A 26,544-nucleotide genomic window follows, 5' to 3' on the forward strand; every position below is an offset into this window, starting at 1 on the left:
ATCAACCGGAGGGGGTATGGAGCATACTCCACCACGCTGCTCCACTGCGAGTTGGTGGAGATATAATATTTATAAGAGAGGATAATAATTCGGAGTGTTAACTAACCACATGCTTATTAACATTTAAATGACATGAAGTCTAAAAAGTAAAAGTGACAATAACAATCAGTCAACGCAACACAAGATTTTCTCAGCCGGGTGTGAAATTAACAGTGATGGAAACAACTAACAGTTCAATATAATTACCTTGAATCATCACAGCTGTCGACTAGTGAATGGTAAATGATGATAGATGACGCATTCAATAGAAAATGAATGAGGCAGCCACAAAGGAGTGTACGACGCGGGAAAAACGTGTCAAATGTGATAGATTGCCTGTTTATAGTTCTACTGTAAATGGTTCCTAGGTTCCTAGAATCGTGGGAGGCAATAGTCGACGTCGTTTGTCATGTCGACGTTGTCTACGGTGTCCTACAATTAGGTAATAGGTAACCTTTAGGCAACAATTTCCACGCAGTAACAAAGACGTTTTTAACCGACTTCGAACAAGTAGCAAGTTATCCTTATTTGTATACCATGTTGCTACTTAATTCATTTTCATTTTGTACGGCCTCTGTGGTGCAGTGGTTGAGCGTTGTGCTCACAATCCGGAGGTCCCAGGTTGAACCCCGGCGGGGACAAATCACAAAAGTCACTTAATGATCTCTAGTTTGATTAGGATATTACAGGCTGATCACCTGATTGTCCAAAAGTAAGATGATCCGTGCTTGGGAAGGCACGTTAAGCCGTTGGTCCCGGTTATTAATTACTGATGTAAGTACGTAGTCGTTACATGAGTCATGTCAGGGGCCTATGGCGGCTCAATAATAACCCTGACACCAGGATCCTTGGGGTTGGTAATACACCTCACAACCCACACGATAGAAGAAGATTTTGTATGAACATTACACGTATAGGTAATTGGAAAAATATTACGAACTTAGCATAACATATCTGCAAAGTCGTTTGGCTGTAAATCTTCACACTTTCGCACGCACGACGCACTATGCATGTTTAAAAATTAGTCGTGCCTAATCAAATCACATTTTAGGTCAACAAATTAGAATTAAATAACTTATTTTAGCTTTCAGACAGTGTAATAAACATAATTTGCCTTCTGAACCTAATGCAAGCTAAATAATATTCCAATATTAAGTATTATTTGGACTCTAGAAAATAATTGGACAGGGCCCTTATTGGACCCACTCCAGACGCACGTTCAACAACAACAAATCAATGCACAATAATGAATTTACGACATTCCAATCACTTCGCCGACACGAACCGGCAATAACAGAGGAACAATAAAATAAAGTAACGTCAGGGAATCTATTAACAATATATCAATGTCGCGTTAGAATGCGATTGAGCAATAAATAGTACTTAATAAATAATACTGTGAGTTTAAAGACACAAATCGTTGATGCCAATTATTATTAGGTGAGTTTGGCGTTTTCATAATGTTGTATACACATTGATACACATATAAGTACATCCGCGCCAATGCTTAGGTCAATATTTAAATTAATGAAAAAAATGCCTCCTAGGCACTGTATAACTTATCTGCAAAAGATATACATATATAATGAAGCCTGATGATGATGATATAAGTACATGTGTACGGTCACGAGCATTAATATGTATACACTTTGGTACCATGTCACATTAACTTTTTTGACAAATTGAACTGTAAGTCTCACTAAATGTCAAATATGTTAGTGTGACAGAGTCCTAAAGTGGGTACATTATATTGCTCATGACTGTAGATGATATGGCGACAATAAATATATGTAGATGCGGCGTTGAGACGTGGAACATCTATGTTATTCTCTTAAAACTTTCGCAGCTTATCGCTGACTCTTTGATAGTTGTCAGCCAGCATGATACAGAAGGTGCATTAACGTGCGTTCGTCGACAAAATCGTGTATTTGACCGCAGCATGGACAGATAAAGCGTCATAAAAACAGCACAGCACAGAATAAAGATGTTCTTTTTAATTCATGCAGAGTCAAATATGACCGACTGGACGTGCTGCAGCCATGTTCATGGATGATAAACAGCTGGTTGACTGGCGTGTTCTATGATTTTTGTTTAACCCCAATCTAGCGGAGAAGTAAATGTAGAGGTATATGTCATCAGCATCCCCTACCAATTATCCCGTTATTATTCCGGACTCCGCTGAACTAACCTGAAGGTCTACAGGTCTGATTTTTACAGAAGCGACTACCAGTCTGACCTTCCGACCCAAAGGACAAACCATCCCAATTACTGTTGAGGTTTGAGAAGTAAATACATGTTTAAGCTGTTAGCTTTATGTGTATTTGCAATAATACAACTGATAGTAATATGTTTATAGTGATAATGACGTCATTTTGGTCACGCACCAGTAGGCACCAGTAGACATGGTCAATATTTGGTTTGTATGCCAAAATGTGTGTATGTGTGCGTGTATGTGTCTATCTTTCCCGACTAAACATCTCTACTAACCTTTTTTTACATAAACTGTACGTATATGTTACTTCACTAAGACGACCGTCAGCAGCACCTACTATAGTTTCTCTATTGCTATAAATATGAGTGAAATGTATTTCTTGCTTTGAGTGTACATTTAGAAATTTCATTAGTAAATACATAGTTCATCTATTATCTTAATTACTTATTTATCCCACTTAGGTGTATTATACAACTTGTGTTGAACTTTAGTGCTGTATTTATTTTCCGATTCATAGGTGTACGTGAAATGATTTATCAAATCTCTATCGTATGTCAAAACGCAGATCTCTACCAGACACATTATAATAATATTATTATAAGCTCACGACTATATCACAATTGGGGCAGTCAGAGGTGCATCCATCGCGAGACGAACTAAGTATCCACGCCTCTCTCAGCTTTCTATTAGACCAACGTGATATAAGGTGAGCCGTATCACCGTCTATAATGCTCGAGTTAACTGTGTTAGTGAAAATTGCTCATAAGATAATAACTCATCGGTGCAAATACCGGGATTCGTACCTGTGTTCCTCGTTTGAGAAGCAAACCGGTAACCACAGGACCACTGTGACGTTTATATTTTATATGCCCAAAATATAAATATCTTTATATATTGTCCTTAAAAACCTATGGGTATATTTACTATTTACGTGTGTGGTGTTGATTACTTGTCCAGCCAAGTACTGAATTTAAGTACTTAAGTCATAATTATATTCACTTACTTATAAAGAGAACCTTCAAAGAACCTTCGTTGTTGGTGCCTAAAGTTAGCTCAGGTTTGTTTTTTTTTTACTTAGTCAAGGTACTTGCATACTCAAATAAAAGAAATCACACGTTTTTATTTGCTTTAAGTGTTTGTAAGAGGTAAGGACCTATATATGAGATTTGTAACGTTTATGGAAGTCATTTTACAAAGTGAAGCGCACTGCGTACATAATTATTACGGTTTATTTGTTAATTAGTTACGTACTTTATTTTAATAACAATATTATTTTATATATTACTGATTTATTATTAATAATTATAAGTAATAAGTTTTATTATCCATATCAAAATGTTGTCGAGTTGTCTAATAATATTAGTTGTGATATTATTTTGTTACCATCGTTGGAAAAATGAGAAATTTGTGTCGTTATATAACCAGTTGACTGCAGGGAGTTACAAGCCAATGCCAATAATAGGACATGCGTATCTGTTATGTGGGAATAATGAAGGTAAGCCAAAATTATAAATATACTATAATATAAAAAAAATTGTCATTGAATAACCTGCCCCTGACTGTTCCCGGTGCTAAGATGCCCATAACGCTCGCCGCATTACCGCGCTGAATAGCGATGGCCAACCTTTGCCTTAAGAACGAACTGGAGCGGGAGTCACCTGTTTTTTCCCGGAGCCCGTGACCTAACTCAGAAATGAGGATTCCGGTGTCTGCCCCCTAGCTTTATATTATCATTCAAATAACGCACTTTTTATCGTTTCACATTTCAGATTTTTTTAATTTGAAATTAGAAAACAAAAGGATTGATTCTTGTCGAGTATTGTTACTGCTGACAAAAATAATGTGTGAATAATTGGTAGGTACTTGAATTTATAGTGGATAATTACTTAATTTCAGACCGTATGAAAGGAATGCAGATAATAGGACGGATAGGTCTTGATTTGGGAGGACTTGGAGCAGGGTGGTTTGCCAACAAGCTTTATACATGTAAGTTAAGTTTCAAAATTTGGGGAAACCCACATTCCCGAGAAATGCATTTTCGGAAGTATGTGACATAACCTGTGTTGGGCTGGTTTTCCCTTCGCGGGTTGGAAGGTCAGATAGGCAGTCGCTTCTGTAAAAGCCGGACCTGTCAAATCTTCAGGTTAGGTAAGCGGACCCTGTGAAAAACGGAACCTCTCTAGGAGATGGTGATGTTTATACACTTTTAATGCTTGATGATCAAAACAATAAAAACAAAGTGAAGTTGGACTACTTACCACAGAGGATATTAAAGAGCTACATGCCAGCTACTTACTAAAATTCTTCCAAACCAATAGAGATGAGATGACATGGATAACATAACATAAACTCACGACTATATCCCAATTGGGTAGTCAGAGGTACATCATTTTTTTTTTAACGTTGGGAATTGCGTTACGCATACCACGCCGCCCGGGGGGACGACGTGGTTATGTGGGACTCCCCGGGTGTCGCCACCCGGTATATCCACTATTAACCCAACGGTGTTCCTCCTTGCCGTCGTGTGGCGGGGATACGGGAACGCAATTGCACACAACCGCGTCCCCGCCGGCGGATGCCCTTGCGGGCCCAGCGCCCATGGGAGCGCGTCAAGCGCCTCCCCCTCCGCCGAGGGCTGCCCGGAACACTGGGCAGCCCTAAGTCAGAGGTACATCTATCGCAAGATAAACTAAGTAACCACACCTCACCGAGCTTTCTGTTAGATCAACGTGATAGGTGGGCGTAGTGACAATATATCTTGGAAATATTATTTATTGGTTAGGTACCTCTAGGAACAATCTTTCCCAATTAAAGTTATGTCGTCTTACGGTATGTTCTATGTACAGTTCATTAGGTACATTTTAGGTTACGTTGTGAAAACTAAAGTACAAGATGCCAGGTGATGTCTTCGTTTAAGATCATCGGTGACTGCAAACATCAGTAGGTAAATGTGCAAATTAGAATTTTGTAAATATTATCATCAGCTGTGATGTTTACCCAGACGTGGAAATTGAATAAGAGGACGGCGTGCTGACGCATATGGCAGCTTGATTTTTTGCTATTCTATACCTACTACGAACGTATTTATCCTCAGGACGCTAACAGAGTGAGTAGAGCGAATAAAAATGTCAAAGCGCACTTGTCAATTTGACGACCTTAAGTTCCTCGTTCATGTATCGACTTTCTCGCGATTTGAATATGAAAAGTGTGTCACACAAATGACTTCAAAACTATCATTTTTTTAATTTCTCATGGAAATAGGTATATTATGTTTTTTCATGGCTCTTCTAGAAGCAATATACATACATAACATAAACAGCTTATATATCCCACTGCTGGGCACAGGCCTCCCCTCAATCAACCGGAGGGGCATACTCCACCACGCTGCTCCAATGCGGGTTGGTGGAAGTGTTTTTACGGCTAATAGCCGGGACCAACGGCTTAACGTGCCCTCCGAAGCACGGAATCATCTTACTTTTTCGGACAATCAGGTGATAAAAGCCTGAAAACTCCTTACCAAACAAAGGACAGTCTCACAAAGTAATTTCGACAATGCCCCCATCAGGAATCGAACCCGGACTTCCAGATCGTGAGCCTAACGCTCTAACCACTAGACCACGGAGGCTGTTGGCTGTTGTGTGAAGCAATATACTAATAAGAAATTTCCTTTGGTGTGTGACGTCTTGAAAACATCGCGGATGTCCAGGTAGTCGCGTGTACCAAGGACCTTATCTTATTCCGCGTCGCGTCGCGCTTACATAGCGTGCTAGGTCTGCTGGCCCGTTGTCATAAACTTTGTACTCAGCGCTCCCCATTTGTCCGGCCGAGTAGTCAATGTCATTTGCAATAAAAATATAATAAGTCATGTTATTAAGAAATCTCCACCAACCCGCATTGGAGCAGCGTGGTGGAGTATGCTCCATACCCCCTCCGGTTGATTGAGGGGAGGCCTGTGCCCAGCAGTGAGACGTATATAGGCTGTTTATGTTTATGTTATTAAGAAATAGGTTTATCACGACTAATAAAAGTGGTTGAGCATGTAACAATCATGAATGTCCAAAAAATGAAAATCAATTCTAATCCATCATTATGGCGAGCTAGCCACAGTAAGACGCTATTCCGTTTACTCCGTGTTTTTATTTTTTTAATCCAGTAAAAACCTTACTTTTCCGTGTGTATAAGTAATCATTCTAAAGACAAAAACCAGTGCGAACTAATGGTGCATTCGATTAAGTGATTTGTGCAGTGTCAACTAATTAAAAAGCAAAAAATCATATTGTAAACAGCCGGGAATCGCAATTCTTAACCTTGAAAACGCGAGCGCGGTTTCGCGCCACGCAGTGTCGTTGCCCCGCCTCCCGCTACCCGCCAATCTGGACATCGCGCTGCGTTACCGTCGCTACAAATCTCGTCGCTATTTAAGTTGCATTATAACTCTATTTTCCGCAATACGCTTAATGTGTTACTTGCAAAATGCCTACTGACTGCGCTGGGTGTGGTAAGAAGATTAATAATACCAATTCTATGAAATGCTCTAAATGTAAAAAGTCATATGACTTAAAGTGTCTTAAAATTACTGATAAAAAAATTAAGACCTATTCTGCCGGGTTTAAAGCGACTTGGCTGTGCTCTGCTTGCTGTACGATAACTCCAACTACTCCTTCGAGTGGAAATAACTCTCCTTTAGCTACTCCTGGTACTAACAGTGAAAATAGTATGACCCGCAACAGTCCTGACCAACGTAATACTAGCGAATGTTGGAACATAGCCGACTTAATTTCAGATATTCGAGACATAAAACTTGAACTAAAAGAAATATCACAGAAAAGTTCGGAGATTCAACTGCTTAAACAAGCCGTCCAAGATTTAAAAGATGAGCTCACCTCAGTGTCGCAATCGCTAAACGAGAAGATTAATAAATATGAGACAAAAATTAAGGAGCAGGATTATGAAATAACAAACCTGAAAACTTCACTTCAAATCCTTCAGCAGTCTGTCAGTGACGATCAACAAAATACTCTCAGAAACGAACTAGAGATAGCCGGTGTTCCTGAAGCTGACAACGAAAACTTGCACCACATCGTCATGCTTACTTCTAAAAAGATGGGGGTGGACTTGACTGATAACGACCTTGACAACATCTATCGCGCAGGTCCTCCAAAAGGGAAAATTCCACAAAAGTCTGATTTCAAACTACCACGGCCAATTGTTGTCAAACTTACGCGTAGAGTGAAGCGCGATGAATTATTGAAAGCTTCAAAACACAGACATAATGTCACGTCAGAAAATATTGTTACAGGAGTCCCTAACAAATTATACTTTAATGAAAGATTGACTAAAGAAAGACGTCTATTATTTCGGGATGCAAGAAAAAGGGCGAATCAACATGCCTTTCAATTCTGCTGGACTCGAAACGGATCCATCTACGTTCGCAAACGGGATAAAATGCCCGCCATTCATATTCGAGACACCCAGGACTTGGACTTGCGAGTGGGCCCCCCGACAGTCGACGTCTCTACAGTTGAAAACTATAAGATTCAAAATAACTAATTTCTTGCTTTGTATTATGTTTTTTCTAGCAATTCTATTTTTCACTTCACTCATCACACTCAACACATTCATTATTCATTCAAAACACCTCGCCCCTATACATCACACCATAGATCACCCTATAGCACATCTCGTCTCCACAAAAATACATACCGCTGTCACTAATCAGTCGAGATATCTACAATTGAATACTATGAGATACAGAACAACATACTTTCTGCTTAGCATTAACCGCTTTTTATCTAACTTGTTTGTAATTCCATACGTCCTTCTCATTCTCCTCGGATGCGGTTCATGTACAAAACATTTAAAACCTATTCAAATAGTACACTCCTCCCATATAAAAGTACATACTGCAGCATTTAATCCGATAGCCCTATTTAAACGACTTAAACAAACTATACGCCTAGCACCAACTCAAACACCTTCCACGAGTGTATTACACTCTTCTAATAATCTCCCGAATATATTGTTATATAGTTTTAACTTAATCTTCCCACTGAGTCACCTGACATTCATTGAAACGCGTGTCCTATACTCCGACTACATTAATAATAACATTAAAAATGACCCCTTTAAACAACGATTTTTTAACCAATATTGACAATCATGTTTCAATTGAATGTCAGCTCACTGACTCACTAGAAAACTGCTCGAAACTCTTGACAGATAATCAAAATTTCAGAGTGTTATCTTTCAACATTCGTAGTATCCAGTGCAACTTCAACCTATTTGAAGTTGCGCTTCATCGTTTGAACCTATCATTTGACGTGATTATTCTGACTGAATGTTGGCTAGCACGAGGGGCTATCATTGGACAACTTCCGGGATACAAGTCCTATAGTACAAATTTCAACCTTAACAAAAACGGTGGAATAGTAGTGTACGTTAAAAACGAATGGAGTGCCACTGTGTCCGAACCAGTGTTTCAAGAAGCAGAATGCCTGTGCATTGAACTCTCAGACTCAATAACTATAATAGCTATTTATCGCTCACCCTCGTTTAAACAAACAAATCAATTTATACAATCCCTTGACAATATATTAAACCAGAATAAAAATAAAAGAATAATCCTGACAGGAGATTTAAATTTAAACATCTTGAATACTACCAACGTATCTATCTCTGAATATATCTGTCTTTTAGCCGAATTTGGGTTAATGCCTGCAATCACTGTTCCGACAAGATCCTCTTCTTGTCTCGATCATATTTTCGTTAAAGACTCTTTCCAAGAACCATTAGGGATAGTTTGTAGGACGGACATTACTGACCACTACTTCGTTATGATGGCTACATCCATCACAAAAAGCAAACACGTAAATCCTAGGAGTACAGTTCGCAAGTTAAACTATGAAAAAATTGCGGCCGAACTTAAAACGAGTGACTGGACTACTGTTACAACAACCGAAGATGTAAACGAAGCACTAAACGTGTTTTACGACATTCTAAAAAAAACTATAGATCATAATTCCACCACTCATCAAATTAGTAAAAAAAAAGTCATTTTAAAAGCCTGGATCACTCCAGGTTTAGTTAGATGCATGAGACACAGAGATAAACTACACCTTGAAGTAAAAAAACACCCTAATGACGAAGTCCGTAAACTGGTTTACAAGAGATACCGAAACTTTTTAACAGATCTTCTCCATAGATTAAAAAGTGAATACGAAAGCAGAGAGCTCGAACGTAATAAGAATAACCCAAAAGGCCTGTGGAAAGTTATAACAGATATAAGTCAGCGTCCACCAAAAGATTCCACTCCCACAGACCTTATACGTGCCAAACCTAGCTCAAGAGATTCCCTAAATCATTGCAATGAATACTTTTCAAATATTGGTAAGAACCTGGCCAACAAACTTTTAGACAAACTGAACAGAGTCCAACCAGTGGTAAACTTAACCAACTCCGCATATAACGCCAGTGACTCATGTTTCTTCCAACCTACAGACGAATGTGAAATTGAAAACCTCATACTAGGGCTAAAGAATGACAGTGCTCCTGGAGCGGATGGTATTGGTCCTGCATTAATCAAAGAGGTTCGGGAATATATAATTCCACCGTTAACCCACATCTTTAACCTTAGCATTTCCTCAGGAGTCTTTCCAGAACAATGGAAACTGGCCACTGTTGTTCCCATATATAAAAATGGTCCTAAGAACTCTCCGTCAAATTATCGACCGATATCACTATTAAGTATTTTCTCCAAACTTCTCGAGAAAATTGTTAATAAACGAACAGTCACCTTTTTAGATAAACATAATTTGATTTCCGATTCACAGTACGGGTTTCGGCACAATAAGTCAACTGAGGACGCTGTAGAAGCTTTGGTCAGATTGATATCTCAATATCTAGACGAAGGACAAAAATGCGCAGGGGTCTTCTTAGACTTAGCCAAAGCCTTCGACACTGTATCAGTACCAATACTCCTAGGAAAACTCGAAAAGCTAGGTATTAGAGGTCACTCTCTGTTATGGTTTGAAAGCTATTTAGCTAACCGACGCCAGTGTGTTAAGATAAATAACGAGTTAAGTGACGAACTCCCAATCGAATACGGTGTACCACAAGGCAGTGTATTAGGGCCGACACTCTTTTTAGCGTATATTAACGACATCCACGCAAACGCTCCTGCTAACACAGATGTTATCTGCTATGCTGATGACACAGTCTTGCTTTTTCACAATAGAACGTGGTCTGATACTCTTGATAATGCAACGCGTGGCTTACAAAATACTAACAACTGGCTAGAAAATAATCTTCTTACATTAAATACTCAAAAAACTAAACTCATCTGTTTCCACAAAACCCTGGCTTCAGCTCCAGTTTCACAGTGTAATATTAAGCTTCACTCTTCATGCTCAAATTCTATCCACTGCACATGTCAGGAAATTGAACGCGTTGATTGCATTAAATACCTAGGTACTAATATTGACCAAAATTTATCTTTTAACCAGCACATCTCACACTTAATATGTAGAGTCAGAAAACAAATATATGTTATGAAGTTACTTAGAAACTCCGCAAACGTCAAAATTCTTACAATGGTTTACCAGTCCCTCTGTGAATCTATCATAACATACTGCAACAGCGTATGGGGAGGGAAAGGTGTCACGATTATGCTAGAATTGGAAAGAGCACAACGGTCCGTACTCAAAGTCATGCTAAAAAAACCATTCTTATATTCTACCAGTGCACTATACGCTGATGCTAAAGTTCTCACCGTGAGACAATTATACTTATTAAAATCGACCCTGCTAATGCATAGTAAGGTACGTAGATCACAAGACTTTGAGGATCTTTTAAAAAAACGTACGTTTAGAGTCATACTCCCTCAAGTTAATACATCATTTGCCCGTCAATTACCAGAATTCATGCAGCCTTACATTTATAACCAGGTAGCCAAATACTGCAATATTCAACGCTGCAACCAACGTGAGGCTAAGACTAAAATTAAAAATTGGCTGTCTAAGCTATCGTATGACGATACGGAAAACATAATTAAGTCTCTATCGTAACACTTTATACGTACTATAACTCACACACACACACACACTCACACACACACACACACACACACACACACACACACATACACACAAACATTCATCCACATTCTCACAATCACGCACACTGACACCTCACATCACAAGACACTCATTTCATTACTATTTTCTATTATGTTCTATTAACTAGTTTTTTAAGTTTTCAGTTCTTTTTTTTTTATTGCACTTTTATCTTCTTCTTTGTCGTGAAATGTGCCATATAAAATGTAAGTCTTTTATTGTTTTCTATTACTTACTTTTGTTTATTCTAAATTGTATATTAATATCTTATAATAGTACTGTTATGAAAGGCTAGCTCGCCGGTTTATTTAAATATGTTTGGTAATAACAAATGTTCAGGACCTCCGCGATACAGGGTTTCCCTAGTGCGGGGTCCGCCAGTAATGTATACATGTTTAAGTTTTTTGATAAATAAACATATTCTATTCTATTCTATTCTATTCTAATTACCTTTTGTTTCGTCAATATTGACTGTTAACTACAAGGCTATTATTCATTTACTAGGTAAGCGTGTTGCGTTTAAAGCGACGCGACAAGTTGGGTGAGCTTGTGGTCAAACGCAAATTGTAAATATTGAACTTCACAAATAATGGGACTTGACATGCTGTTCTAAAAAAACCCAAATTAAGTAATGATTAAACAGATATTTCACAAATGGTTGCATATTACATAATAAAATGTATGTATTGTTTTTCAGTGGTATCAGATCCAGTTCTGGCCGAAGTAATTCTGAAAAATTGTTCTGAAAAAGACTACACCATGAAATTTCTGCGATATCTACTTGGTAATGCATCTATTATAGCACCAGGTAAGGGGATTCATTATTTATCTGAAAAAGAAATAACATCTTAATGGAACTTCTTCACAGCGCGATTGGATATCGCATCGATATGCGATTTTAGGGTAATGTTGCCAGTATTAGGCCACGTGCAATAAAAAGTTCAATGTTTGACCATTTTTGTCATAACTCATTACTTCATAGGGTGTCTAGGTTGTCATGTACTTCTAATCAAATCGTCATTTGTTTCAATATCACACGAAATTCGTTTATTGACTCGGCTTTTGGCACACGGTTATTTTGGCAACGAGTTATTTGTAGCGCAATATTGATAAACAGCCTGTACATCCCAACTGCTGGACTCAATCAACCAAAGGGGGTATGGAGCGTACTCTTCCACGTTGCTCCACTACGAGTTGCCTGGTGAAAGATCTCTCTCCTTCGTTTTCGTCGTTTTTTATCCTAAGCGATCTCTCTTCAATCCTCTTAAAAAGTACCCAGGGCATCTCTCCAACGGTTTTGTGCCAGCTTCCATCAAGAAGCTGATTGAAATAAAATTTTAAAGGACGAATGATTGAATATCACCACCATTATAGACGGCGATACGGCTCATCACTCATCACACAAGTCTAACAGAAAGTTCAGTGAGAGTGGGTACTTAGTTCATCTTGCGTTGGAGGTACCTTTGACTACGCCAATTGGGATATAGTCCTATTATGTCATGTTATGTATTAATAATTGAATATAATGTTTTTTTTTAACAGTTCCACTATGGCGACCACGTCGGAAGATCATGAACCCAAGCTTCAGCAAAAAGCACCTGGATGCCTACATGGGCGTCTGCGCTCGTCATTCTAAGATTACCGAGGCCAAATTTCTGGAAGCAGGCTCAGGGTATATACCTGTCTCCAAATATTACATCCGTTGTACTATGGATATTGCGTACGGTAAGTCGGTTTATTTGAAGCCTCAATTTATAACCCGTGCCAATTAACAAGACTCGCGTCAAGGGAGCTGCACACCAGGGGAGTGTCTAATTGATTCGCAGGAGTTATATCAAAGTCTTTCGGTATACGATCTTCTATCGTGTGAATTGTGAGATAGATTACCAACCTCATCAATTCAGGTGTCAGGGTTATTATTAAGCCCCCAGAGGCCCCTGACATGGGTCACGTAACGACTACATACTTACATCAGTAAGTGGTAACCAGGAACAACAGCTCACCATGCCTTCCGAAGCACGGATCATCTTATTTTTGGACAATTAGGTGATCAGCATGTAATTTTCTAACCAAACTAGGGATCACAAAGTGTTTTTTGTAAATGTCCCCATCGGGATTCGAACCAGGGACTTCCAGTGAGCCCAACGCTCCACAGGACTACAGAGACCGTTGATATATGGTGAACATGACCAAAGAAAATGTTGTTAGTGGATGTAATAGGTTCCCAGAGTCAGTGAACTTTTATTGTGCTCATTGACGAATAAAATTGTTATTTATAGCTAAAAACGAAATTCTAGCGAAGAGTTTATAATTTTTGCTTACTTATTCTTACAGAATCCGTTCTCGGAATTCAAGTCAACACTCAAAACGATCCAGATAGCCTCGTAGTGAAGTATTGGGATGAATTTCGAGAGGTGGTAACGGGACGCATGTGTCGACCCTGGTTGCACTTTGACTTTATTTACAAACTGCTACCAAGCTATTCAAAGCTTCAAACACACAAACAATATCTAGAAAATCTCTCGAGTGAGGTAGGAGACCTAGAACTATTATGTATTATATTCTGTGGCAAGACTCCGATAGTACATGCGTGTAAGCAACCTCTTTGGTGCAAAATTAAGGTTCAAGTGAAGACATCAAATTCAGATTAGTGTAATTTAATGTAAAAAACAGTTTTATTTTTATAAAATTACTCAAATCTATAAGGTTTATTAACCGAATTTTTTCACGACGTAGTGGACATAGTAAGAAACTTGATTAAAATGTCTTTTTTTACAGGCTATAAGTAAGAAATTTCAAGAACTAAAAGAAGCTGATGCATCAAACCGTAATGTTACAGAAGCAAGTGAGTGAAGTATGATGTATTTTTTTAAATATCAGAATGAAATATCCACGAGTTAAGTAATATTATAATTTATTAAGGATAACATAACATAACAAATACGTACTTTATTGCACAAACAGGAAAAAACAAAATACAAAACAAAAGAGAAATAAAATGAGTACAATAGACGGCCTTATTGCTAAGTAGCAATCTCTTCCAGGCAACCTTTAAGTATGGATGTGTGCAAGTTAAAAATATATTATCTGGTAATAATACTATTTCAGATGCTGAATACAAAACTTTTTTGGAGACGTTGATAGAGTCATCCAAGAGTGAGGGAGGGTACACCAATCTCGAACTACAAGAGGAAACCTTAACTTTGATATTCGCAACTTCAGACAGCACAACAGTTGCCTGTTCTTTCACAACTCTCATGCTTGCAAAACACCAGGAAGTTCAAGAAAAAGTCTTCAAAGAGTAAGTGTACCAATTGAAAATTCTACATGATAAAAGTTAAACGCAAGCATTGATTCATTTTATGCTCAGAAATGATCAAGAACAGATTTGACTGATTTTATTAAGCTCATAAATCAATAGGGGTAAAGAAAACTACGCTTCCTTGAATTACATAAACCCAACCTACCTTAAATCGTGTATTGTAACTTCACATCACACTTCATATTCGTCTATTTCTAGATTTAATAGAAAGCACGACACATTGAATCTATGTCACGGTTATAAAATGACTGTAATTTTCACATTTTCCTTATACCAGGTTACAGCAAGTATTTGGAGGTTCAACGAGATTGGTGACAGCTGAGGATCTAGGGAAAATGAAGTATCTTGAGGCGGTAATCAAAGAATCTTTGCGGTTGTACCCGCCGGTACCAATCCTTGCCAGAGAGCTGCAGAAAGATATCATGCTGCGTACGTTTTAGTAACAATTTATTTGCGAAGATAATTCATGCTGGATTAGTCCATATGACATAAAGTTTTAGATGATGTCTTTGTGCATGTAAAAAAATGATAAATAAACACAGTTTGTTAACTTGAAAATGTAGAGATAGAAATAATGGATACAAGTAAAATGATTATAAATTCAATTTTCTATTGCTCTACAGCTACAGGAGTAAATTTGCTAGAAGGCACTAGCAGTGTCATCAACGTCTGGGCGATACACCGCAACCCTCGATATTGGGGCCCTGATGCTGAGATCTTCAGACCTGAAAGGTTTTTGGACATCAAGTTTGAACACCCAGCGCAGTTCATGCCCTTCAGCTACGGGCCCAGAAATTGTGCTGGTAAGTGTACCCCAATTTAAAGAGGCTTTAAAAATATAGTTCTTGAGTAATAAATAACGAATTAAAAATACAGGTCGGTTTAATATATTTATATGGTTTATATTCACTTCACCAGCTATCTTGTTGGTCTAACAAGAAGTTCCGTGAAACGTGGGCATTCAATTCATCGTGCAATGGATGTATCTATGACTACCCCAATCCGTAATTTTAAGGTCGTGAGATTAAGTCTGAAAATTCTATCATTCGGAAAGGAAATAAGTTTATTACTTTATTCAGAATTTATTATGAATTAATGTAAATTGGAAGTGAAAGTATCTGCAAATTCATAATTGTATATTTTTGTTCTAGGTTATAAGTTCGCAATGTTGATAATAAAAACATTGATGGCAACAGTTGTACGACGGTTTCGTATTCTACCACGCACTGACGATCCAAACTTCTTTAACAAAATAGAAGATTTGCCAGTCAAATACGATATTACTATGAAAGACGTGAAAGACTTCTTAGTGAAATTAGAAGATAGACATTCAGTGAATTGTATAGCTTAACTTGAAGTAAAATTCAATAGTTAATATTTTATTGCTAAGGTAGTAAGGTAGGTAAGGGTTGATTGTATCTCATTGCAAGATTTGGGTCAGAAAAAACTTTGCATTGGAAAAGATTATAAAAAGTAAAATATAATTAAGTATTTAATTTACACTTTTGTCCATAGTAACACTCTTAAAATAGGTTTGTTAATGTCGAATCAAATTCAATTATCAAGATTATGATTATGCAATCATGCTGCTACTTAAAGTTGAATAAGTATTTTGTGCATGAGATATTTTTGTATTCAATCACAACGCTTTACGCCTCAATCACATATTTAGAACCATTGATGATAAAAGTAGGAGAATATAAAAAAAATAGTCTATTTCGCCAAGACCGATGACATGTCATTAGAAATGTCTTTCTACGTAGAGTAATTGTCTCTCTTGTGGCTCTCCTAGAAGAGCTGTATTTTATAAGATATTCATTTTAAATCGTTATCTATTCGCTTTATTGTAGCTAATTTGCAATACCTTATACAGTCATAATAACGTCTTCCCCATCTATCATAATTACCGACGTGGGCCTTTGCAAAGAAGAAATAAGTATGTAATTGTTTGATCGACCCAATTGCTTCTATCGCTTTTCTATGACCAATATGCCACGGCTATTTACAATGTGTTAAGTAGATATTTTATGAGCATTCTTTTGTTATTTATGTCAATCGGCCAGTGATGTTTCGTAATATCTTAGCATCAAGAAATACTTCCTGGCTTACTCAATCTCTAGCTACCCGGTTGTCTTTAATTAAAATTTCAAAAAATACTGTATGCCTAAGTACATTAAAAAATCTTTTTCTGTATCTCTGTGTGTCTTTTATTATAATTTATGATTTAATTAACGCACAATGCAATTATTTTTCATAATTGGCACGACAATAAAATATAGTAATGAAAAACGATGCGAGTAATTAAAAATTGCAATAAATAAAATTCATTATTATTATTTGTATAATTTATTATTGTTGATGGAACGCAGTTTGACACGCTATTGCTGGGAAGAAAACGGTCGATTTTTTATACCACACGCATATACGTTGATTTATAGGCTAAGTTCATTAAGAAATAAATAATATATAAAGTGCATTTACTCAGCTACATTTTATACTGTTGATTAAACGGTGGTTTTCATTTTTATTTTTTCTGTACGATTTATGCGTTATAATATTTTCTCTGGGTTTGCACCGAAACTGTCTCTGTACTGTATGTTATAATATAAATTAGATGAAGTGGAATTGATCTTCACTGTTTTATTTAACTTTTCAACAACTTCTCATATCTACCCTTCAAATCAGCTTCACCTGATTGATATCTTAGAAGTAAATATCTAAATCCAAACCATGGGAATAAAGCTTAGAGCAAAAACTTGTTTAACCAACTCACCATAAATTGTATATTTATTGATTCACAAAGCAAATTTATTGTTATTTCCATCGATTTATTGTTATTCTCCGCGTAACAGGAGTTATGGCGTTGATCTTTGATTCATCGTTATTCTGGCCTAAAATAAGCGCTGTTTCTAGTCTAATCCTTTAAAGATTGATGTTACAGATTGCTGGAGAAGTTGTGGCCTAGGAAGTTTGTAATTGAGAGGTCATTAAGATTAGTCAGTTAATGGTATTGAATGCGCAGATTTCAAAAACTGATGCTCCATTTGTTTTAACCTAATCATAAAATGTATAATCACTAACCTAATTATACATGCTAGCATTTATCTAGTACATCAATGTATGCTAGTGCGAATATTGGTATGGAGTAGAAAAAAAGAACAGTAATTAGGTGTTATGTGCAATTATTCAAATAACCATTTTGAGCACTACCTGACTGAGTCGTAAGATCCCTATATGATTAGGAAACCGTTGTGGCACCTGATTAAATGTTTTTTTTTTTGGTTGGCACTACTTACTACCTTTTCCGGTGTCGCCATATTTCTTTCTCTTCCTAGTCTGTGTTTGTGTACACCGGGTATTTTAATAGTTTTATCTTGTCAAATCTAGTTCTAAAACCTTTTGAAAGTAAACAATGATCATAAAATCGTATTAGTTTAATTTCTGTCTAACACATTCAACCTAAACTGTGGTGTTTTTTTGACGTGATTTATCGTAGATTTGCCATATATGGTATTGACTACTTGGCCGGAATGGCCAAGGCTTTTCTGTCCTGAGGCCAAGGCCATGGTGGCCCAATCATGTATTTGTATAAACGCTACCTCACCTAGTGTCTAGTTGGATGCACAACCAACAAGAAACCTTGTCAACTGCATACATTTTGTTGGTGGTGCTACTGTGGTAGTGAGATATGGCCCTTAATCTTTATTATATTGCTAGATCTTAGTCAATCAACAATCGTACATAAACTATGAGTTACCTGAGGACTAAATCCTCTAATTATAAAGATACCTATGCATATTTAGAGAAACCTAAATCCAGTTTTCAGACCAAAAGTTTTCTCTAAAAATCAACTAAAGTACAACTCCTTGCCAAGCTCATTAATTCAGTAGCCGTCAAGCGCTGAATATTAAATTTTCAACTGTCACCAACCACTGACACTGTCAAACTTTTTCTATTAACTTTTTCATTAGGATTTGACAGGACATTCATAATGCTCAGACATTGATGAATGGAGACGAGTAGAGCGGGTGTGAAACCGCGGCTTGGGGGAAGAATGGCTCGGTGGTGTTGGCAAAACGTGGAGGCTTACACATTCACTACATAGCAGGACAGAAAAATAGTCAGCACGTCTAGTACGAAAGTGATACCTAATATTAAGAAAATGAATTGTTCTGATCGCTGTCATTTTAATCAAGCTACTTAACTTTAACGGTGTACGCTTTAAAGGTGTATAAGTAAGCGTGTCCATATAATTATAATAATATGGAAATAATATTATCATGAAATTGAAATAAACAAGAATATTTATTTTTTTAAACGTCGTTGCTCACACAACAATAATAATATAAAATGATTCTTTATTTTCTGATTAAGTGACAAGTGCTTATCATTTGAGAGACTTTCCGTAACTAGATTTTCTTTAACGTAAATATATTTTAATGCGGCCAACGCGAGTTTATTATATTTCTATAAAAAGCGTCTTTATTACCAACCGATTCAACCATTTTTCTAGTTTTAGCTTAATTTCACTCAAATTAGGATTCCAAGTATGATTTAGAATTGGAATTTGAATTTAAATAAGCGAATGTTTTTAACAAGTTTAACTATAAACAATGGGTTTAATTAAACAATGGGTCTTAACTGTGTTTGGAAATTTGAGCCTTACGAGGTTATAAACAATTTTGATAATTGTCTATAATTGACAGTTAATTTTGATCACAATATATTTAGAAGTTAAAGTTCTACAACCTACAACTACGCTGATACTTACAAAAAAAAACATACAGTATTGTAATAATAATAAAGTATCATACCATAAATGATGTTATAGAAAGATGTTACAAATTCAGAAATCTATCATCACCACCAATTTAAGAGCCATGCTCTTGTCGGCATTGTCCATGCTACTTTTTAGGAAAAAATAGGGCCGTGGTTTCCCTCTTGCCTTCCGCCCCGGAGTACTCTATCTGACGCGAGTCACAAATCTATAATATGCTTGCTAACATTTCAGCATACAAAATGCGTTTGCTAAACTATTACAGTAGGCGTTAGAAGCTTAAAAACAATAATTTTGTCATCCTAACTAATGCTTAAAGAACGGTATGTATGTGTAATGTGTATACCTACTACAGTGATAGGATTATGACACCCGGTGTAATTCAAAAATATCTTTATTCAGCAGGATTATTCAATACGATTAAATGTAACTATGATAACATTTAATCGTAATTTTTTACATTACGAACGCCTCTTTCGCCTAAACCTATTGCAACTTCTCACAACCTGTATAACCGGGGAAAAGAAGCTGCAAGAAAAACCTCGGCACAGGGCCATAGACGTTCTTTTAAAAAAATAACATAAAATATTGTTATACAATTTATTAATTTGGCTGCCTAATATCAGTTCCCAGACAGTTAATCCCATGCATTCAGAATCTTCTAAATAATCACTAACCTTATAATAACCGACTTATCATACTAGTATGACTGACTGACTTATGAATTATAGTGCACAATACCATATAGTACATTACATTAGTATACATTTTGTAAAATAGGTAAGTACCCACACTTTGCTGTTTCTTATTCTAATTTATTTTTATCCCGACATTATCATTAAAAGAAAACCCAATCGGAATTGTCCTCTCATGCTTCGTTTGCACTTGACTCCAGTAATCGCCGAGTTACACACTACACAACGACTGCTACAAATAACTGTGATATACGTTTATGGTTGTTGGTGTGTGGCTTTAGTTTGGGAGAGCAAAGTTACTTGCTTATTTGGTTTTTTTTAGTCAAGTAAGTTATTAATGTAAACGGATGAAGTACCAAGTGTGTTTATTTTAATTTAAGGATAAATGAGCACTGAAGCGGTAAGTGAGCGTTCCGGATTGGATAGCGGGAGTTTACAAGAGATTTCAGTGTGATTTACAACATCGAACATTATATAATTTGTATTTTTTATACTTCTGGTATCACCTTTGTGTGCGAGCTTTATAGTTATCTGAATATTTCGATATATTACCTATCACGTTGGTCTAACAGAAAGCATGGTGAGGTGTGGGTACTTAGTTCATCTTGCGATGGATGACTGGAATCTAGTGTCTAGATATATCGTATTGCAAGAGAGCATGTCGGATGTGTCGATACAACTGAGCTACTAAGATTTTTTTAATGATATATGTAAGGAAACTATAGGTTATGAATTTAGAATTAAAATTTGAACTGTGATATGAATTATAATTATAGGTGACATCTAAGCTCTAAGTAATGACATCAATCGTTGTTTATACTTACGGCGAAGTGATATAACGATAACAGTAGGAAACAGTACACAAATATTTTTTCTATTGTCTCATGCTCGAACTATTTACAATTAACAATAATTTCACTCGCTAGTTGCGAACTGTTTAGCAACTTGTCACAAGTTCTCGTGACTTGCACCGTTCTGAAACCGAAGGCGCATTCGCGACGTCCAAAATAAACACCAATATTTTCTCTATAATTGTATGAAATGCGACTTTATCGTTTGTCTGGATTCACTTTGTTCCGTATGTGCTTGTTGCGAAGAAGTGACCTCGGATTCTTTTTGTCTTTGTCGGATTCAATGTGTTCTCTCTCTCTCTCTTTATTTAAGAGCTGCGCTCTTGTCGGTGGAGGAACCGCCATTCCTCTCTTCTTCCCGCCAAATCCTTCACCTCCTGATACGACACGACCTGCACCTTAACTTTTATTTGTTTCATAAATGTTCTTGTTTCATAAACTTTTTTTTAAGATATTTCGTTTTACTTTCGTCTGTCTGTTGGTCCTAGTGTTTAACCTATGCCTCTTGATGCGTTTTTAACTGGGCACCCTCAGGCCTGTTGTCTTAAACGTTGTACCGGGTGAGAGCCTTCAGCGCTCCCCATTTGTCCGGCCAAGTAGTTAATGCCATCTGCGGCCAATCTACAATAAGTCACGTCAAAAAAAAAAATGATGCGTTTTTGGATTTTACATTTTACATACCGAAACTCATGAATGTGCATCACTAGTACAGAGCCAAAAGAGCACAAGTATTCAAAAGACGACATTTATTATTGTTGTCTATAGAATAAGTATTAATTTGAAAACTTTGGTTCATTTTGTGCTGCTACGAAATGAACCAAAATTACAATTTAGTCAACTTTTAGTCGAAGTGTCAACGCATGTGTTCGTTAAGTAACATTTATAACGTGTTTTATTAGAATTTTGAATTTGAATAACAGTTATGAAATAATCCATGCGATCTTGATTTTAAATGACTTTCCAGGCTACGTTCTTCAAAAACAATATAGATAGCGCTGTAAAGTTAATCGTTCTTATTTCATGAAAAACCGACATATGCATCTTTTATCTTTGTTTTTGGGTATAAATGATGACCCTTTTTACCGACTTCAAAAAAGGAGGAGGTTCTCAATTCGACCGTATATTTTTTTTTTTTTTTTTTTTATGTTTGTTCGGGCATATCTTCGTCGTATATGAACCGATTTTGATAATTCTTTTTTTGTTTGAAAGGAGATATACCCAAGGGGGTCCCATGTCAAGGAAGTCAGGATCTGATGATGGAAGACCAGAGAAATCGAGGGGAATTTTCAAAAATCGTAGGAGCGACTAGTGCGTTTGTAAAGTCATATTGATCGGATCGATCTTTAGGCTTCGGGAAAACTTCCCGGCCTTCGAAAACTGGTCAGCATCAGGGAGATACCCTATGGCCTGGCAAAACTATACAACCTGGAGCAATTTTTCTTTCACGAAACGTATTTAAATCTTGATCAAATCCAATCGCCGGTGCAAAAAAACAAAATGGCGGAAAAAAAAGATGGCCGCCATACAAAATTTTGTCGATTTTGGAAGAAGCCCGTTTGGGTAAAAATAATGTATGGGGCGCTTACTCAAAACGTCATGTAGAGTACGGAAATACTTTCTGATCACCAAAAACTGCTCCGCATCAGAGAGATACTCTACGGCCTGGCAAAACTATCGCACGTGAACCAATATTTCTTTGAGAGCACTTATTTAAATCTTGGTCAAATTCCATAGCGCGTAAAAAAAAAACAAAATGGCGGAAAAACAAGATGGCCGCCATACACAATTTTGTTTTTTCAGAAAATGTCTCGGGATATAAAATATATATCGGGGTTGTGGTCGGATCGTCATGTTAAGTATGGAAATACTTCCCGATTTTCGAAAACTGCTCCGCATCAGGGTGACACCCTACGGCCTGGCGAAACTATCACACCTGAACCAATTTTTCTTTCACGAAACCTATTTAAATCTTGGTCGAATTTAATGGCCGGTGAAAAAAATACAAAATGGCGAAAACACAAGATGGCCGCCATACAAAATTTTGTTTTTCCAAAAAATGTCTTGGGGGTAAAAATGATGTATAGGCGTGTGATCGGAACGTCATCTTTGAAAACTGCTCCCAATCAGGGAGACATCCTACGGCCTGGCAAACCTATTGCACCTGGATTTTGTTTGTTTCCACGACACCCATTTTAATCTTGGTCAAATTCTGTTGCCGGTGAAAAAGAACAAAGTGGCGGAAAAACAAGATGGCCGCCATACGAAGAGGGACAGTTTCGAATAAACAGGACACGCGAGCTGCTTTAGCAGCGAGCGAACCACGCGAAATCTACTGTATCTATATGTATGCGTGAGTGTGTATGATAGCAGCTTCCACTGACAACCACATGTGTGTATGTACACATACACAAGTGTGTGTGTGTGCGTGTGTGTGCGCGCGCGTGTGTGTGTGTGTGTGTGTGTGTGTGTGTGCGTGTGTCTGTGTGTGTGCGTGTGTACGTGCGCGTGTGCTCGTGTGCGTTAGCGCGTGCGTGAGTGTGTGTGTGTAAACATGTTCATCAATAATAATTGTGATCACTACTAATAATATATTATATTATTATATATGAATATAAATCAGAAAATCTGTCTGTCTGCATCCTTGCTCGGTCTAACCATCACTTAAAATCGTAAAATAAAATAAAATTTTTAACAAAAAAAAAACCGACTTCAAACGCAAAACTAAAAAGCAATAAATAAATTTACTTCGCACAAAGTAATTAGTACGTATTTTCAATTAGTTAATTATTTTATAATTCTGAAGTCGGTGCCAAGTAAATGCTACAACAACCCTACTACAATATCAAATTACTATGTACACACAATATTGTTTAATACCTATATCAAAGCAATTACAAAACAATGTCAAACAAAAAATTACAAAACAATCAGTATTGAAAAATATATGAATCGGTACTTCGTTGTAGCATTTCCTTGGCACCGGCTTCAGATTTATAAAATAATTAACTAATTGAAAATACGTACTAATTACTTTGTGCGAAGTAAATTTATTTATTGCTTTTTAGTTTTGCGTTTGACGTCGGTTTTTTTTTTGTTAAAAATTTTATTTTTATTACACCTAGGCACAATTACATCTTCCATTCATTATTATTCTGATCAAAATAAAGAGGAGCAATAAAGGTATTTTACTATGCATAATGTGATCCAAATACCAAAAAACAATTACTTTTTCAAATGTATTTTTGAATAATTATATAACCGAGTAATGAGAAAATAGGTAATTATCACGTTAAATCTCGACAGCGCCATCTATGTTATTTTTGGGGAACATACTCTGGAAAGTCCCTCATTGTACGTATATACGTGTCGCGGTGTTTTCTTACGGGTACATATTATATACAGGGTGTTAGTGACATCGTAACGAATACTCAGAGGGATGATTCAGACCATGATTCTGAGTTAATATCAAGTGGAATTTTCCGTCGCAAAATTCATGTTATTTTTTTAGTTTTTTTAAATTATTTTCAATTCTATACTTTTGCGATGGAAAATTCCACTTGATATTAACTCAGAATAATCAGCTGAATCATCCCTCTCAGTATTTGTTACGATGTCACTTACACCCCATACAAGTACATACAGTAGCCATACAAGTAGGTATGGGTGTATGTGACACTGTAACGAATACTGAAGGGGATGATTCAGACCATGATTCTGAGACGATATCAAGTGGAATTTCCTGTCGGAGAAGTCATTTTAGACCTTTTTTATATTATTTTCCGTTCCATACTTTTGCGACGGAAAATTCCACTTGATATCAACTCAGAATCATGGCCTGAATCATCCCTCAAAGTTTTCGTTACGATGTCACTAACACCCTGTATAGGTACAGTCATAAGCAATATAATGTACCCACTTTAGGACTCTGTCGCACTAACATATTTGACATTTAGTGAGACTTACAGTTCAATTTGAAAAAAAGCTAATGTGACATGGTACCAACGTGTATACATAGTAAAGCTCGTGACCGTACCCTATATAGGGACACTTTTAACGTACTATTTAACAACATCTTTCGTGTAGATTTACTGTCTTGTACATTCTTGTAGGCAAACATTTTATGTTAACAACTGTATCAGTACCATGAAACCATTCAATTATGACATAAATATTTATATACACGAATTGCTCGTATCGACGTAGGTTGAAACAACTAGGGCTGTTAAACACGAATTTATTTTTATTGACACAAGAATAAAAACCCCACAGCGCGTACAATAAAAATTTATCGCCTCCTGTTCCCAAGATATCGAGTTACGGACAATCAAACAAACAGTTTTTATTACTAGATCATTAACTGGTTGGTATAAACAGTGCTGTCTTTACGCTTTATAATTCACGGCAGTGTAAACATGGTTTAAAAAAATTATAAACATACGTGTGATGACTGCGGGATTATCGCATGTAGAACACACGACTTTTGTTACAGCATAAATATTTTTTTTAGTGAAGAATTTGTTCATAACCTAACTTTGCTCGAAAAGGTTGGTGTCAAGGCATTGTAAGCGTAATTCGGTGTATTGGAAAAGTCGAGAATCGAAATTGTTGTTATATAAAAGACCGAAATAAGAAGATCGGTAAGCGCCATTTGCCATGTACCTAGTTAAGAGTCTTTTGTAATTATTTCTTTTTATTTTGGTGCAATAAAGTATATTTGTATTTGCAAAAGACATCACAACGCGCCTTATCAAGGCAACTGGTGATCTATGGGGTGACAGCTTTTTCGTCCAACGCAACGCAGCGAAGCAATGTTGCCACCCTTTTGAGAACGTTGCCTCGATGGTGTTCGAAGAAATTTCAATGAGGTGCTTTCTAGGCTACATTCCTCAAAATCAATGTAGATGGCGCTGTATATAGTGTGTATAGTTTTTTCTTCGTTTAACCTTCTAATTTCATGGCTAACAGTCATACTTATGCATCTTTCATCTTTGTTTATGGGTATACTTAAACACTTTTTATTACACCCACGCACAATTACATCTTCCACCCATTATTATTTTGATCAAAATAAAAACAAGCTATACATAATGCTATACATAATGTGATTTATATTGTATTTTGAAATAATTATGTACCAGAGTAATATGAAAATAAGTAATTATCACGTTTAAACTGAACAACGCCATCTATATTGTTTTTGGTGAACTTAGGCTGCCTGTCCATTGAAGCGGAGCGAGCTTGCGGAGCGGTGAAACGTATAAATATTAACCAATAGGATTGCATAAAATCTCCGCTCAGCTGCAGTGGACAGAGATTGGTTAATCCTATTGGTTAATATTTATCCGTTTCACCGCTCCGCAAGCTCGCTCCGCTTCAATGGACAGACAGCCTTAGCCTGGAAAGGCCCTTATTTATACTTAAGCGCGTTTTGTTCTAGGCAATTATTTGTAATGTTAGAGTATGAAAAACAAGATGTAGCTGAGCGCTATCGATATTTTATCAAGCCCATCGGACAACAGAATCCACATTAGCCATTCC

At 36.8% G+C, this 26,544-nt stretch overlaps 1 protein-coding gene across 1 annotated transcript; it reads left to right on the top strand.

The window, feature by feature from the left end:
• Nucleotides 1-3,455: 3,455 nt before the first annotated feature.
• LOC126369472 (cytochrome P450 4c21-like) lies at nucleotides 3,456-16,069 on the top strand. Its single transcript, XM_050013887.1, has 10 exons — nucleotides 3,456-3,746; nucleotides 4,148-4,237; nucleotides 12,059-12,169; nucleotides 12,904-13,086; nucleotides 13,696-13,892; nucleotides 14,140-14,206; nucleotides 14,470-14,662; nucleotides 14,961-15,112; nucleotides 15,307-15,486; nucleotides 15,835-16,069. The coding sequence occupies exons 1-10, from the start codon at nucleotides 3,587-3,589 to the stop codon at nucleotides 16,032-16,034; spliced, it is 1,533 nt and encodes a 510-aa protein (XP_049869844.1). The 5' UTR covers nucleotides 3,456-3,586; the 3' UTR covers nucleotides 16,035-16,069.
• Nucleotides 16,070-26,544: the final 10,475 nt, after the last annotated feature.

This window comes from Pectinophora gossypiella, chromosome 9 (assembly GCF_024362695.1).
Source record: "Pectinophora gossypiella chromosome 9, ilPecGoss1.1, whole genome shotgun sequence".
Classification (NCBI taxonomy): Eukaryota; Metazoa; Arthropoda; class Insecta; order Lepidoptera; family Gelechiidae; genus Pectinophora; species Pectinophora gossypiella.